Source organism: Giraffa tippelskirchi, chromosome 9, assembly GCF_054371585.1.
Source record: "Giraffa tippelskirchi isolate mGirTip1 chromosome 9, T2T-mGirTip1v1.2.pri, whole genome shotgun sequence".
Lineage (NCBI taxonomy): Eukaryota > Metazoa > Chordata > Mammalia > Artiodactyla > Giraffidae > Giraffa > Giraffa tippelskirchi.
In genome coordinates, this window is record NC_137283.1 from 91,046,995 (window position 1) to 91,063,967 (window position 16,973).

Here is a 16,973-nt window from a genome sequence, read left to right on the forward strand (position 1 = left end):
ACTGAAAATGCATGACAGTAAAAGATACAATGGCTGAAAGTACAGTGGCTGCCACTGCTGGCACTGTTTGTGTTTGTGCTAAGATGCGAGCAGTTTTACCCACTATTGCATGAACAGAGCAAATGTCAACACATAAAAAAGGCAAATACCATCTTGGTGTTGTGTTATAAATATTGTCTTTACCTTGTGGGCCTTCTGAAAGGGTCTTAGAGATCTCCAGGAGTCTGGGGACCACTGTTTGAGAATTGCTTAGATTAATAGAAGGCGTCTGTGTTCAGATGAGTAACGGTATTCTGTCAGCTCTTGATCTGTGTTCTTTAACATGTCAGTTATTTCTCTAAGATTCCTTTCAAATAAGTAAGCTGGGTCAATCCCTTTCTACTAATGTCTGTCAAAAAGCATGGTGTAGTAAAAAGTTGCCTAGTCTGATTAAGGAGAGGTACATTCTCAAGCAGCTGGGGCACTAACCCAGGCATTTAAGTGCTTTGGCTCTGTGAGGGGCTCTGGTCCTTTATTCTAAAGTGGTTGTGAGACTAGTAGATTTCTACATTACCTTGTAATGCTCACATTCCAAAATTCTAAAGCGACTATCTAGTGATATTGTTAAAATTGACAGCAATTTAATTAACTGCTTTCTTTTTCTCTTTTAACTTTAACCCTTTTAGCTAAAACCAGATCTCCTTTAGTAAATCATATTCTAAACATCCAATTAAGGCTATTAGAAAAGAGGCAAAAAAAAAAAAAAAATGAACTATTTCTCTTTAAAAGACCTGGAGTAAGATGAAAAAAATTAAGATTTGTTAAAGCTGGGAGATGGGTTCAAAAAGGGCTCATTATTTTGTTTTCTGTATTTCTCTTACATTTGAAATACTACAGATCAAAAGTTTTAAAAAGAACAAGAAATGAATAACTTGGAATTGATGAAGACAGTGAACTTCTAAAGAGTGTATAGTCAATGTTGATACCACTGAAGACATAGTCTTCTCTTGTGTCTATCCCTTCCTGCTCCATTTTCTTGGTTTTCTGTCTGATTTTGCTACTGTTGGATAGGATAAAGAACTTTAAAATGGAGGTTAAAATAATTCAGTTATAGTTTTAGCTATGCAACTAAATAACTGTGTTACCCACCTTTTGTTATTGTTTCCTAATCTGTAAAATATAAGTAATAATTCCTGTGTTTGGAAGATCACATGAGATAATGTTGTATGAAAGTACCTCATAAGCCCTAAAGTTCTGAACATATTGTGAGGTATTATTTTTTTAAAGAGGAAAAAAATGTGATATGTTTTTGTATGTGACTAAGTACAACCACATTCCCAACTATTGCAGGCCACTCGACCAGATATGATCCGGATCCTGTCAGCAGCGCTGCACGTAGTCCTGAGGAGGGATATGTCCCTGAACCGAAGACTTTATGCCTGGCTTCTCGGTAGGTGTTTGAGGTGTGTGGTCTTATCTGGGAAAAGGATGAAGGGAAATTTTCCATACATAAGTATTATCAAGTTTATGTATGTCCTAAATGAAAAGACTAAATTTACTTAAATAGACAACAGTAAACAAACAAACAAACAAAAAACAGTATTAGTGTATGATATGAAGAAATCTCTAAAGCTTCTTAGTTGAAAAAGCTATTTTAATCTATGGATCATGTTCCCTTTGCCAAGATTTTTTTTTCTCCTTATAAATTGAAGCTATTATACTATTAAATATGTAGACAAATAATAATAAATTCATAATCAGAATTATGACATAATATCCAAAACTTGAATCAGGACTTATACTACTGTCCCACACATGGTACCTTCTCCCACTCAGGCAGTAAGTTACTGTGGACGCTTTGTTCTTCCATACTTTTTGTGAGTGTTTGGCCTATCTTTACAACTCTACTGCCCAGAGTGAGAAGACACAATACAACTTACTTTGACTTTTCTGAATCTTCAGTTATTTCACTATTTGAAAAAAACAAGATAATTCTGAAAGTATACTATGATACTCACTTATGTATTGAATTGGTTTCCCTTTATTAAACTATCTAAAATGATCTCTCTTGCTGACATTGATTGGGCTACTAATTGGTAAGTGTTTAGTGCTGTTTCTGATACATTTGTTGTTTTGGTATTTAGTGAACAACAGTTATAAGAATTCAGTTTTAATTTATTTTACACTTTGTTTCCATGGAGGTTTTGATAACAACGGTGCTATCATAGGACCCAGAAGCACAAGAAACAGTAATCCTGAAGAACATGCCACTTACTATTTCACTACCTTTTCAAAAGAATTGTTGGTTCAGGTAACGGAGCTTTCATTTTTTTTTCTTGTTACTCTATGACCACTGTAGTTACTCAATAAGTAATCTGTATGTCAAAGTCCTGCCTTCAATGAATTAATTTACAGTTGAAGGGGTGGAGATAAGACTCACAGACCTCCTAGGAATGACTGTAACAAGCCAATGACTACAGTAAAATGAATAAGTTATGGTAAGCTAGACTCACTTCGGTTTAAGTCCTGAGATCTTTTTTTCATTTACTTTGTTTTCCTGACTTCATTATAACATAATTGCAGCTTCTCACCTGTCTGCCCCTGTGAAAGTTGAAGCTCTTCCAAAAATAAGTGAGCGCCTGTGTTACTTACTCTGAAATTCCAGGGAAATTTGGGTCGAAACAGGAATCTCAGTGTGGTACAACTACTATTATGATGGAAATGTTACAATGATCCATAGGTTTATTTCATATTACTTTTTACTTCAATTATGTTTATTCAAGATATCCCCAAATAAATTGAGGAAATACATGTTATCTGAAACATTTTGAAATGAGTGAGGTTATAAGAATACAGTTTTGAATTATTGAAGGGAAAATAATGGTGTAATAGCAATACTGCCATGATAACAGGCAGACTTTAGGGCATGTTGGCTGTCAAGAGAAATATTTTATCTTTTAGGAAATCAAATTCATAAATTTATTTTTCTAAATTTTCTTTAATTTTTCCACCTTTTTTTCTAGAGACAATGTAAGCACTTTCTTTCAAGACAAATGAATATAATTATTTTCCCCTCAGCCAAAGAAAAAAACCAGCTTTGGCAAAAGAGCTTCAGAAAAACAATAGGAGATGTAAATCTCTGTTTACATATGGTTGTATATAAAAAAAAAAAAAATTTTTTTAAGAAAAAAGCCTTTAAATTTGTTTACTTAAATTACTAATATGCTTTTTCTTTTTTGAAGGCAATGGTGGGAATCTTACAAGTGAATGTATTTGGAGAAGAGAGCACTTTAATGCAGGATTTAAAACCTTTTCGTATTTTAATCAGTTTACTGGACAAACCTGAGCTAGGTAATATGTGCTATCTTAAGGCATAAGATCACATGTGGTTGTTTTGTATTGCTGCACAGTAAAAATAAGACAAAGTAATGCTTAGAAAAATCTTCATATTTTGAGATGACCTATAAATACAGGTTCTCAGTAATTCCTTGCTTAAAATTCACTCTGTAACAGAGGTCCCCAGCCTCCAGAATCTAATGCCTGATGGTCTGAGGTAGAGCTGATGTAATCATAATAGAAATAAAGTACACAGTAAACTTAATGCACTCGAGTCATCCCCAAACCATCCCTCCTCCCCAGCTTTGGCAAAGTCACCCCCCAGCCATCCATGGTAAAATTGTCTTCCACAAAACTAGTCCCTGGTGCCAAAAAGATTGGAGACCACTGCCCTAGAACATTAAGATACAGATAGATATACATTCAACTGATGGGTTATCATATGTCTACCCTGTACTACGTAGATAGCAGAGTCACTTTAAAGATGCTATCTAAGCTCCTCAATCCTGACTAAGTTACTGAAATCAAAACACTGATGATCTGTCATGATTGTCTTATAGTGCCCAGAATTCAAAGCAAAAATATTTTAGTCATATTCCTCAACTTTCTTCCCCACATCCTGTTTGGTTTTTTGTGTTTTCCCTTTCTTCATTGTGTATTTCTTGTATATTTGATCTATTGGGAAGACAGTTATGGCAGCTGGTACAGAAATTAAGAAAAACCTGGGCAAAATAAAATGAAATAATAATAAGATGTAATTGTATTAAATTATATATAGGTGTTTTAGCAAATATGCATAAGTTCTCCTAACAACTCTTAAAATAAAATGAAAAAATTTAAGTATAAAGATAACTTGAGTTGTACCAATGGCTTTGAGCGTTTATCTTAACTATTATGTGATAATAGATGAAGTTCAGAAAGTTTTTTAAGATTGGTATCTCTTATAGCAATAAAGGTTAGCCTTGTGAATTTCTGTATTATTTTAATTAATAAGAGTAATATAAGTTACATTAATTGAATACCCATTATTTTCTGGAAACTATGCTACCTATCTTACAAAATTTTTCCTAACCCTTAATACTGATCGTCCTATAAGTTTATTCTTATTATCCTCATTCTACATGAAGAAATTAAAATTCAAAGGAGTTTAAATTGTCCAAGCTGAAAGCGCTTTTAACTGGCAAAACCAATTTTCCTGATTCTGTAATTTCTAAATAAACATTTGTTCAGTTATTTACTATTTTGTGTTAGCTTCTCAGGATGTGAAGTTTAGTTTCACTTCTGGAAAAAACATTATTTTTTCAAAATACTTGTTTTAAAGCATACTTTAATTGTGCCAGTTTATAGATAATCATAATTTGTAATGTTAATTATTATCTTTCATATGTGTATTAATCTTAGGACCTGTAATCCTAGAAGATGTCCTAATTGAAGTGTTTAGAACATTATATTCTCAGTGCAAAGCAGAGTTGGATCTTCAAATGGAACCACCCTTCAGCAAAGATCATGCTCAGTTAAGCAGGTAGATTACCAAAAAATTAAGCATGACACAAAGGTCCTCATTTACTAATACTTACAAAGTACACATTGCTGTATGAAATTTGTTATGAACGAGTGAATTTAAGGTCTTACTATATTTTAGAAATATGAACTTTCATAATTAACTGCACTGATCTTTCAAACAGTTATGACTGCTTTGTAGCCACCACTTTCCAGGGTTGGCTCTCAATCTCACCAGTTTAGAAAACTGAATTTTAACCATTAATGTGAAGATATAGGTTCCAGGGAATTCATTCACACCTGTCAAACTCACAAGAGATTAGCTGCCACATATCAGTTAATAACGAAAGCTATGCCTTGCTTGGTAACCAGGACTAGTAGTTTGCATGGAGGAGTGCCTCTTGGTGCCTTGACATACTCAGGAGACCAAAGCATAGATCAGAAAAAGACTTAAACAGTCATTTCAGTTAAATGAATCAAAGGGCAATAGGTCTTCTTTACCAACTTTTTTCAACTGATAGTTATTTCCTCTTTCAGATATATATGTGTGTGTGCACTAAGGCACTTCAGTCGTGTCTGACTCTTTGTAACTCTGTGGACTCTAGTGTGTGTGTGTGTGTGTGTGTGTGTGTGTGTGTGTGTGTGTGTGTACATATATATATTTAATGGCTGGGACAAGTCAGATAATGTTAACATGTCCTGTTCTCTAAGTCAATGGTATATACACGTTGACAGTCTTATTTTTTCATTTCTTTTCTACTTTAAGGAGCATACTCTTTTCCCCAGTCTCACCTATCATTATGACAAAGGATTCAAGAGAGCAATTTCTTTTACATACTTTGCATTTGATTTGATTTATTTGGCCACACTGTGTGGCTTGTGGGATCTTAGTTCCCGACCAGGAATTGAACCCAGGCCCTCAGCACTGAAAGTGCAGAGTCCTAACCACTGCACTGCCAGAAAACTCCCACCTTGCATTTTAGTAGTGACACCTTGGTGAGACTTTGGAGATAACCTGTGCTTTCTTAAAACATACTTTTATGTATTAAGGCTTTTTAAGACAGTTTTTGCTTTCTGATAAGTAAAATCCTCTCTAATTTTTGTTTCAGAAGTAGTTATTGACTAACCTTGTACTCTGTGTGTGTATCAGTCACTCAGTTGTATCCCGATTCTATGCGACCCCATGGACTGTAGCCCACCAGGCTCCTCTGTCCATGGCATTCTCCAGACAAGAATACTGGAGTGAGTAGCCATTCCTTTCTCCAGGGAATCTTCCCGACCCAGGGATTGAACCCCGGTCTCCTACATTGCAGGCTGATTCTTTACTGTCTGAGCCACCGGGGAAGCCCACCTTGTACTCTATTTCATTCTGTACACTGCCTGATCATTTATTTTGTCCTATAAAGTATTTAGGGCTTCCTAGGTGGCTCACCTGCCAATACAGGTGACAGTAGGAGACATGGATTTGATCTCTGGGTTGGGAAGATCCCCTGGAGTAGGAAATGGTAACCTTCTCCAGTATTCTTGCCTGGAAAATTCCATGGACAGAGGAGCCTGGTGGGCTACAGTCTATGGTGTGGAAAAGAGTCAGATACAACTGAGCTCCTGAGCACATAGAATATTTAATTAGCTTTGTGGTATAACATGCTTGTTGTATCGACAGTACCTCACTGTATATAAAAACAATTGTTTTAATCAAGGGTGAAAGGAAATGGTAGGTAGGTGGGTATTTAATAGGCTATAGGGTTCCCACTTGAAATTGCAAAGTTATTTTTTCCTGATGGAATTTCAGTAAGAATGACTATTCACAGTATTAGTTCTTTTTGTTACTGAAACTCACAAAATAAACTTAACCTTTCTCAAACGAATCCTGAATAGTGCAGGAAATCAGCCAAAATTCTTTCAGAATCAAGGCTGTCAAAATCAAATCACAGTTCAGTTTACATGTGCTAAGGAAAACAAAGGAATTTAATGCCAAATTCACAATCAGGCTCTCAGAATAGTTCAGAAAGAACTTCCTGTTCTGCTGGAAGCACAGCTTTTTCTCTTATGCAAAGCTGATTTCTAAGCTTAATCATACATTTAAGTTATGACAACTCAGATTGGGAGAAATAACTGCGCATAAAGAGATAAAGTGGCAGTAGATAAAAATTACTTGTTGCAGTATTGTCATTTTCAAGTTTTCTAGGAACATGTACTCCCCTAATAACTTTGCAGTCACATTTAAATTTGAAAATGTAAATGTTAACATTTATCAGTTTCTGTATTTCTTTTTTTTTTTTTTTAGTAAATTAAGGGAAAATAAGAAAACTGCAGAACTGATTAAAACTGCCAACCTTCTCTTTAATTCCTTTGAGCCTTATTATATGTGGGATTACGTTGCACGTTGGTTTGAAGAATGTTGTAGGTATGTTAAGTTGTTTTATTCATTTTAATCTAATAGTATCCATAGCGAGTCTTTGTCTTTTTTTAAGTCCTTGAGTTTAATGAAAAGAATATTCTTTTATACTGTCTAGTACTGCTACTAATAGTTAGTATTTATTTAATGGCCATAATCTGTCTCTGCTGTGTCATTCTAGAATACAGAATCATTGATCATATAATCTTAGCTTTGAAAAGGAGTTTAGAGATAAGTTATTGAGTCAACAGCATAGATGAAAGATTTTCCCTTTCCAATCTACAGTAATCTAGGTTTTCATTGTTGTAGAGGAAATAGCAAATTTGTGGCTGGTCAGCACACTTTCCCAAAATGCTTCTCATTTTGAATAACAAAAAATTCCTTGGTCACTTTTGTGTTTTTAAAAACATGGAAGCAGCCTATATTGTCATCTACCCCTTAGTTCTTACAGCTTAAAAAATGCTCTGAAAACCCAGTAATACTAGTGACTTTGAGTAGAATTTTTGTCTGGATTCTAGACCAAATCCTCAAAACCAGATTAAGTAAACTTCAAGCCTCAAGGGCATATAGTTAACAAGTAAGCATTTATGATCTTGGATTTAGAAGTCTTTTAAAACTGTAAAGCATTAATCCCTTTAATGATTTAGCAAGTTGCTTGCTTACTCATTGAACTGCTACTGCTAGACATATAGAGAGTCCTTGTCCTCAAAGAGCTCATAGCAAGAGCCAGTAAGACATGCACATGTTTATTCCTAGTATTAAAGGCTACAGGTACATTAAGAGAGAGATTATGATGTGGTAGAAATGTAGAAAGGCAATGCCAAAGAATGCTCAAACTACCGCACAATTGTGCTCATCTCACATGCTAGCAAAGAAATCATCAAAATTCTCCAAGCATGGTTTCAACAGTACGTGAACCATGAACTTCCAGATGTTCAAGCTGGAGTTAGAAAAGGCAGAGGAATCAGAGATCAAATTGCCAACATCCGTTGGATCATCGAAAAAGCAAGAGAGTTCCAGAGAAACATCTACTTCTGCTTTATTGACTGCACCAAAGCCTTTGACTGTATGGATCACAGAAAACTGGAAAATTCTTAAAGATCTGGGAATACCAGACCACCTGACCTGCCTCTTGAGAAATCTGTATGCAAATCAAGAAGCAACAGTTAGAACTGGACATGGAACAACAGACTGGTTCCAAATCAGGAAAGGAGTACGTCAAGGCTGTATATTGTCACCCTGCTTATTTAACTTATATGCAGAGTACATCATGAGAAATGCTGGGCTGGATGAAGCACAAGCTGGAATCAAGATTGTCGGGAAAGTATCAATAACCTCAGATATGCAGATGACACCACCTTTATGGCAGAAAGTGAAGAAGAACTAAAGAGCCTCTTGATGAAAGTGAAAGAGGAGAGTGAAAAAGTTGGCTTAAAGCTCAACATTCAAAAAACTAAGATCATGGCATCTGGTCCCATCACTTCATGGCAAATAGATGGTGAAACAATGGAAACAGTGAGAGACTTTATTTTTGGGGGCTCAAAAATCACTACAGATGATGAATGCAGCCATGAAATTAAAAGACACTTGCTCCTTGGAAGAAAAGCTATGACCAACCTAGATAGCATATTTAAAAGTAGAGACATTACTTTGCCGACAAAGGTTTGTCTAGTCAAAGCTATGGTTTTTCTAGTAGTCATATGTGGATGTGAGAGTTGGACTGTAAAGAAAGCTGAGTGCTGAGCACTGAAGAATTGATGCTTTTGAACTGTGGTGTTGGAGAAGACTCTTGAGAGTCCCTTGGGTAGCAAGGAGATCCAACCAGTCCTGTTTATTCTTTGAAAGGACTGATGTTGAAGCTGAAACAACAATATTTTGGCCGCCTGACGCAAAGGGCAGACTCATTTGAAAATACCCTGATGCTGGGAAAGATTGAGGGTAGGAGGAGAAGGGGACAACAGAGGATGAGATGGTTGGATGACATCACCAACTCAGCAGACATGAGTTTGGGTAAACCCTGGGAGTTAGTGGTGGACAGAGAGTCCTGGCGTGCTGCAGTTCATGGGGTTGCAAAGAGTCGGACACGACTGAGCAACTGAACTGAACTTTCTACATTCACACACACACACACACACACAGATGCTTGCACACATGCATGCACACACCCTTCTTATTTGACCTAAAGTACTCCCTGAAGAACATTAACTGAACCTTAATTAACCTGGACTATTCCCTGAACAACATTAATTGAGCCTTCAGTGATGCTGCTGCTGAGTCTTCACTCGTGCTGTCTTGTAAAATACTCTTCTCCCTCGCCCATCTGATAAGGTCCAATAAAGAGGTCCTACTCCCTCAAATCTGCATCAGAATCTGCTTCTCGTACACTGTCACATTGTCACATTATTTGTCTCTATGCTTATATTTCTTGCTGGCTAGGGACTGGATCATCTTCTTTGTGTCTTCAGGGCAGTGTATGATCATTTAGGATTAATATGAGTTAATGTGCATGTTTGTTGGAGGAATGATCTCTACTACTTGGATCAGAAGAGGCTTCCTGGAGGAGTTAATGTTTTATCTCAAACTTTGAAGAATGGCTGTGTTCTGGATGTGAAAGGATGAGGTTAAGGGAGGATGACAGTCCAGAAGGTCAAGTTGGTGTGAACAAATGCGGAAATCAAGCAGCAAATAATGCATTTTAACTAAGAGAGGAAATGTATAGTGGGGGAAATGGGGAATAAGTCCCAAATAGAACCAACCAGAATACTTGGAAGTTCAGGATGGGGCTGCAGGGAGAGGTTCAGCCTAGGAATCTTGCTTTGGGAATTTTCCATGTAGAGATGCAGTAGTGTCCTAGGGGAAAGGGAACATCATCAGAAGAACTTAATTATGTGCATCCCAGTGTTGATGTGACTTACATTAAAAAGGCAACAGTGTAGTCACATGTATTCAGATCACTTGATAGTATACTTGATAAAGTGAATTTTGTCCTTTTAGGAGGACGCTGCATGCCAGACTTCAGACTGGGCCTGGAGATAGTAGTGAGTCATCTGAGTTACAGCTGACCAATTTCTGCTTACTGGTGGATTTTTTGTTGGATATAGTTTCTTTGGTAAGATCACCTTGGTAAAAAAAATACTGGGGAAATGTAATAACACAGCTTAAATATTTCATGGTGAAGATAGACCTCATCTTCAAATAAGTATCGTTTTTAAAATTAAATTGATTTTCCCTTTTGGCATAGCTTTTTAAATAAAATTTTTCAAAGGTTTTGTCCTCTAATCTACATAATCTATAATACATATACAATTCTTATATAATAAATGGAATTTATTTTGTAATTGCATGTAATTGAAATCTTACATGTTTAGTATATAGTAGTCTATTGCTGCCTTTGTATTCATTAATGATTCTATTAAATGAATACTGTTGGAAATCTTTTCCCCTTTTCTCTCCTCAATTCTTTGCTTTCTCACTTTGAAGCCTACTAGAAGTATGAGGGTGCTATGTCAGGTATGACATTCAGCCTGTTTTGTTTTTAACTGATTCTATTTACTTTTTTATGTTATAATTTGAGTATTATAAGAGCTAAAACTGGGGTTCTTCTATAATACATGCTTTGAAGTACTTAAATTGAGAATTTTGGAATGGAAATTTTATGTCATTAGTAATAAATGACCAATGTTAATTAAGAGCATGATACATATAAAGTTATTTCCTTTTTCTATATATAGATTAAAAACAAATAACATAACTGTGGGGTTATACACCGTGTAAACTTTCGTCATTTCACATTTATTTTCAGGAGACTTACATTGAAATCCAGACAGAACATTTGCCTCAGTTGCTGCTCCGAATGATATCCGCCCTAACAAGCCATCTCCAGACGTTGCACTTGACCGAACTCACAGATTCGCTCAGGCTCTGCTCAAAGATTCTTAGCAAGGTTCAACCTCCTCTGTTATCTGCCAGCACTGGAGGTGTGTTGCAGTTTCCAAGTGGGCAGAACAACTCAGTCAAGGAGTGGGAAGACAAAAAGGTAATGTTTCACTATTATTTTTCATTCTAAACCAAATATATTTCTTCAAGGCAGAACAGTTTATAACTAAAATCACTGCACGTAATCATTTAAATATTAGTGAATCTTTCTTTGTTCCCAGTGTCTGGCAGTAGACCGTTTTGTAGGCTTTTTTGGCTCCAGTGCAATATAACTGTTTCCAAGAGAAATATATATAATTTATATATTATAAATTATATATAATTTATATTATAAATTTGTATAAATTTGTATACAAGCAACATATATAATTTAAAATTTTCTGGTAACTAAAAAAATAGAAACAGGTAAAAATGATTTTAATTATATTTATCCCGTTAGAGTAAATATATTGTCATTCCAACATGTAATCAATATAAAATTGATGTAACATAAAAAATATTAGACATTTTACATTTTTTGGTACCATCTTCAAAATTCTACAGTGTATTTTATACTTATAGCACATTCAAATACTAAATTTTTATCAGAAGTACTTTCTCTCTACTTAAGTTCGTAAAATTTACATTTGAAAAATTAAATTCACATACCCACGTTGTTCTAAACATAAAGTTTTCTTGGAACTAAATTAAGTATCACTTCTAAAACTTTAATTAAAATTAATTGTATTAAAATTTTTTGTTTCTCTGTCAGATCAGCACATTTCAGCAGCTCAGTCAGTAGGCCATATGTGGCTAATAACTATCCTATTAAACAGCAGGTTTATAACCCATACTTTATTGGTGCTTTTCATATGTACACTACATTTTTGACATGTTCTTCTTGAAATCCAGAATCTTTTTGCTCTCCTCAGTCTTCCAGATTCTTAATGCTTACTTTATGATGTTGAATAGAAGTGTAACATAGTTAACCCTTGAACTGAGTTCAAACACAGCTTTGAACTGAGTGGGTCCACTTATATGTAGATTTTTTTTTTCCACTAAATATATTGAAAAAATTTGTGACAATTTGAAAAAATTCTCAGACAAATCATGTAGCCTAAAAATACCATAAAAATTAAGAAAAAGGTATGTCATGAATGCATAAAATATACATAGATATACATATACAAAATGTGTTTTAATCAACTATTTATGTTATTGGCAAGACTTCCAGTCAACTGTAAGCTTTTAGTAGTTAAGTTTTGGGGGTATCAAAAGTTACATGTGGATTTTTTAGTTTGTAGGACCTCAGTTCCTCTAACCCCCATATTGCTCAGAATCAACAATAATTTTAATGTTTGGCACTAATAGCATATTTAAACAAGTATTGAAAAATCAGGAATTTAAAAGCTTTCAAGTTTATAATATTACAATTCTTTTCTAGTGAATATGAATGAAAACAGTAATGGAATCATGTAATTTCAATGAATATAGGCACAGAGGCACTATCTTAAACAAAAATTTAAAAATTTATAGCATATAAGCATTTAAGGATTCGTTACGTTAAATCCTGTGTTTGTGTATTTGCCCTTACTTTTTTTTCAGTTGCTTTTAAATTTTGTCAACCTGGCAAAATAATATCAGGATGATCTCATACAGCCTTTTCCATCAAGTCTTAACCCTAAAACTTTTTTCTTGTACCTTCTAAATATATTGCTTTTCACATATGAAATGAGCATTACCACCAAACGATTTAAATATATCCCAGGATTATCCTACATAAACTAAAACTAGCCTGTCTTATTTTCCTCCCTACATGCTTATTATTTATATGGTATACATATCAATTCCATTGTTGGACAGTGCATTTTGGGTGCTGTTTTTCCTTTATGCCTCTATGATCTTCTTAGGAATAAAACTAAAATAGATGTTAACTGTTAACTGGTTTGGTTATTTTTTTTTTGAATGAGATTTCTGAAAGTTGGAGAGGGACTGTAGTGTTCTCTCAATAGCATATTCACTTATTATGTAGAAAACATCTGGAGGCACTTTATTGGTGGTTAGAGGTGAGACAAATAAAAAGTCCCATTCACGTTAAATGAAGAATAATTCAGTAATATACTTTTGTAATATAATGGTTGATTAACCTTAGATAGGCTTCCTGCCCACCCCACCTTTTGATTTTGTTGCCTGTTTCCAGAGTATCTATGTTGTTTTTCTGTTTTTTGGGGGGTCTTTTACTCAAACTTGATGGTATTATCTTCACTGAGATGTCTAAAATTGATCATATTTGAAAGCTGAGAGTATTTTCTGTATCCCTTTTTTTTTGACACTGTAACTGATGGAATGATTCTTTTAAAAATTATAAATCTTAATTTAGTCTGCATGCACTTAGTACATTTTTGTAAAATCAGTGTCCTGGATCTCTATACCCAAATGTCCAATCATGTCATTCCTTTCTATTTTCAGAATGTTACTTTATTATAAAGCTATCTGAACCGTAGTTATATAATATAGACCATACAACTAAGTATTATAAATGTATACAAGTGTAACTGAATTTATAGTATGAATTCTATCAATATAATGTCATCCATTGTTTTATAATCTTCATATGAAAAAGATTAATATAGAAGTAATAGTAAGCTAATGACAGTTTTACCATTTAAATATGATTTGGTTTTTTTTAATGTATTAATACAAGATTTTTCAAAGGAGAAAAATGGACAGGTTCAGTTCAGATGGCCACCTCTAATCTTTGGCATTATAATGTGACCAGTTCTTACGCTGTTATAGAGACAGTGATCTGCTACCATGAAGGGAGCATGAACTTGGAATCATCTAATCTGAGCACTTCTGCTAAATACTGAACTTATTTTCTATGATCTTGGGCAAGTTTTGTATTGAACTTCCCTGAGCCTCCGTTTTTTTTTTTTACCTTTGAAGTAGAGAAAATAACCTCCCTCCATTCAGCACCCACTCTGTGTACCCAGCAGTGGACTAGGCACACCTTGGTGAACTCTGCCCTTCCCGACACTTTCCTTCTACTTGGGAGACACACATTAAACAAATAATGACACATTTAATTATAGCTGTGATAAATGTATGAAGGAAAGTATAGAGCGGTTGGAATGTGGGAAATGGGGTGATCTGACCTAGATCAGGGGTCAGGGAAGGCTTTCTTGAGGAAGGGTTGTCTGAGTGAAGCTCTGGAGGAGTCAGAGCAGGTGAGGTGGGGGGCAGAGAGCACTTGACCGAGCAGGGAGCCCCTGCACAGGCTCTCAGGCCAGAGGAGCGCCCCGCAGATGGTGAGGGAGACGCTGCTGTCGACGCAGGTAGGGGCCAGGCCTTACAGAGCCTTGTCACTGTACGAAGGCTTTTATTCTTTATCTTAGGAGCAATGGGAAGACACTGAAGGGAAAAAGGCAAGTGGCATAGTCAGGTTTGTGTATTAGAAAGGTTACTCTGATTGCAGTGTGAGGTATGGATTTGAGAAACAGAAATGGATGTGGGAAGACATGCAGTAATGCAGGTGAGAGGTATTAACATGTACTAACGCCATGGGGGAGTGAAGACAGAAATGGATGGATCAGCCATGTATTGAGGAGGAAAAGTCCATAAGCTGCAGTAATGGATTGGTAGGGTAACGAGTGATTGCTAACATTTATTGGGTGTTTAGTAAGTGGCAAGTACTCTATACACAGGGGCTTCCCTGGTGGTTCAGATGGTAAAGAACCTTCCTGCAATGTGGGAGACCTGGCTTCGATCCCTGGGTCAATAAAATCCCCTGGATAAGGGAATGGCTACCCACTCCAGCATTTTTGCCTGGAGAATTCCATGGACAGGGGAGCCCGGCTGGCTACTGTACATAGAGTCGCAAAGAGTTGGACATGACTGAGCGACTAACCCTTTCACTTTTTTCCCCCACTGTATACACTATCTTAATTTAATCCTCATAGTAATTCTTAAATGTACAAAATATTGTCATCTCTGTTACATAGATTAGGTAACCTGGGCTTGGAGAAGTTTAGTAATTTGCTAAGTTGGAAAATGTCAGAGCCTTAGCAAACTAATGGCCAGCACCCTTGACCACTGTACTGGAATGGGTGTGGGGAAAATGTGGAGGAGTGGTGGATAAGGTACCAAGAAGCGCCCCTAGATGTCTGCTTTCCTGGTTGGATGAACAGTTGTGTCACTCACTGAGGCAAAGAACTCTGGGTGAGGCCCAGCTTTATGGCAGCATTTAGAGTGTATATCTTCAGGGATCTTCCATAAGATCACTTTTTAGTCATCTTATTCAAGTTCAAATTATGCTCTGGCACAATTGCCCAAGGAGTTCATGATGTATACAGCTTTTGTTTGCTTAAACTAAACCAGAAAATATGCTTGATGATTATACTCATCCTATCTTTATAGAGAAGGAACAGTTAATCTATTCTAGCTCTATTCTACTTCAGTAGTTGGTTTGTTTTTTGTGTTGTAATTAATTATCTCTTCTAGATTATAAATAATTCCTTTTATTGCTAGTACCTAATTGGCAAATAGTGTGGGTTCAATAACTGTTCATTGAAAGAGTATAAGATTAATGGCAAACATTAAAACAGAACTTTTACATATTTCAGACAGAAATTTCACTTTCATATGGTCCTGAATAGAAAACCTAGTAGATTTTATTTCTAGTTCTTAAAATGTAATTTTTTTTAACCTTGCATGTCTCATCTCCATGCATTATTTAGACATTAGGAAAGTGATTTTATGAAGTAGATTGAAGAAATTGTTAGTAGTTTGAAACAAGGATATAGATCTTAGAGAGTTTTACATATACATATTTTGTCCTCAAGAACCTAAGCTCAAATTATGCATATAGCAAATAATAAATATTTCTTGAATGACTTTATATTAATATATTAATTAGAACTGTGTCAGTATTTCCTGTTATCATAGGTACATGAATCAATTGTAGAAAATGTTTTAAGAGTTAACCAGATGTATGGATTAAATTGTGAAATGTGAGTTAAGTTGTGAATAAGTCTAATCCATAGCTGACTTCTTTCAAAATGTGACTATTTAATTTTAATTTCTAATATATACATGTAACTACTCAGCCTCCAGCTCTTTTTGCTGTCTACCAGGTCTCATCAGTTTCTCTTGAAAATCCTACCGAAGTGTTCGAAGAGGGAGAAAATCCACCCAGTAGTCGCTCGTCAGAAAGTGGATTCACTGAGTTCATACAGTATCAAGCAGACCGAACTGATGACATTGACCGAGAACTGAGTGAGGGTCAGGGGGCAGCTGCCATCCCGATTGGGAGCACATCCTCTGAAACAGAAACGGCCTCCACTGTGGGGTCTGAAGAAACGATCATCCAGCCCCCTTCTGTAATCGCTCAGGGGACGGCACCCCGAAGTGGGAAGACAGCCCAGAAAACCGCAATGCAGTGCTGCTTGGAGTATGTCCAGCAGTTTCTTACCAGACTCATCAACCTCTACATCATCCAGAGCAACGCTTTCTCGCAGGCTTTGGCTCCAGAGCATCAAGGGGATCTCGGTGGAGAACAAGGGGAGATTTCGAACTGGGACAGGGATTCCCAGGGGGACGTAAAAGAGAGAAATATCAGTAAACAAAAAACCTCAAAAGAATACCTCTCTGCCTTCCTCGCTGCCTGTCAGCTCTTCCTGGAGTGCTCCAGCTTCCCAGTTTACATTGCTGAGGGGAACCATACCTCAGACCTACGTTCTGAAAAATCAGACACTGGTAAGGTTGTCTCTGTTTTTTGTTTAAAACTATCTTCTATAGCATGCTTCCCACCCACTCACCCTTTATTTTAAGGAATGCTCAGATATTA

The 16,973-nt window shown here is 35.9% G+C and overlaps 1 protein-coding gene across 17 annotated transcripts in view; it reads left to right on the forward strand.

Annotated features, from left to right (window-relative positions):
* Nucleotides 1-16,973, forward strand: part of DOP1A (DOP1 leucine zipper like protein A) — a 119,646-nt gene that overhangs the window by 60,988 nt on the left and 41,685 nt on the right. For 16 of the 17 annotated variants that reach the window (XM_081530435.1, XM_081530439.1, XM_081530446.1 and 13 more), the window contains 8 exons: nucleotides 1,330-1,429; nucleotides 2,181-2,290; nucleotides 3,222-3,330; nucleotides 4,717-4,837; nucleotides 7,103-7,222; nucleotides 10,208-10,322; nucleotides 11,016-11,249; nucleotides 16,261-16,882. In XM_081530435.1, coding sequence (XP_081386561.1) covers nucleotides 1,330-1,429; nucleotides 2,181-2,290; nucleotides 3,222-3,330; nucleotides 4,717-4,837; nucleotides 7,103-7,222; nucleotides 10,208-10,322; nucleotides 11,016-11,249; nucleotides 16,261-16,882 — 1,531 coding nt within the window. Of the gene's footprint in view, nucleotides 1-1,329; nucleotides 1,430-2,180; nucleotides 2,291-3,221; nucleotides 3,331-4,716; nucleotides 4,838-7,102; nucleotides 7,223-10,207; nucleotides 10,323-10,693; nucleotides 10,724-11,015; nucleotides 11,250-16,260; nucleotides 16,883-16,973 lie in introns of all 17 variants that reach the window. The other variant, XM_081530431.1, reaches the window with a different exon arrangement.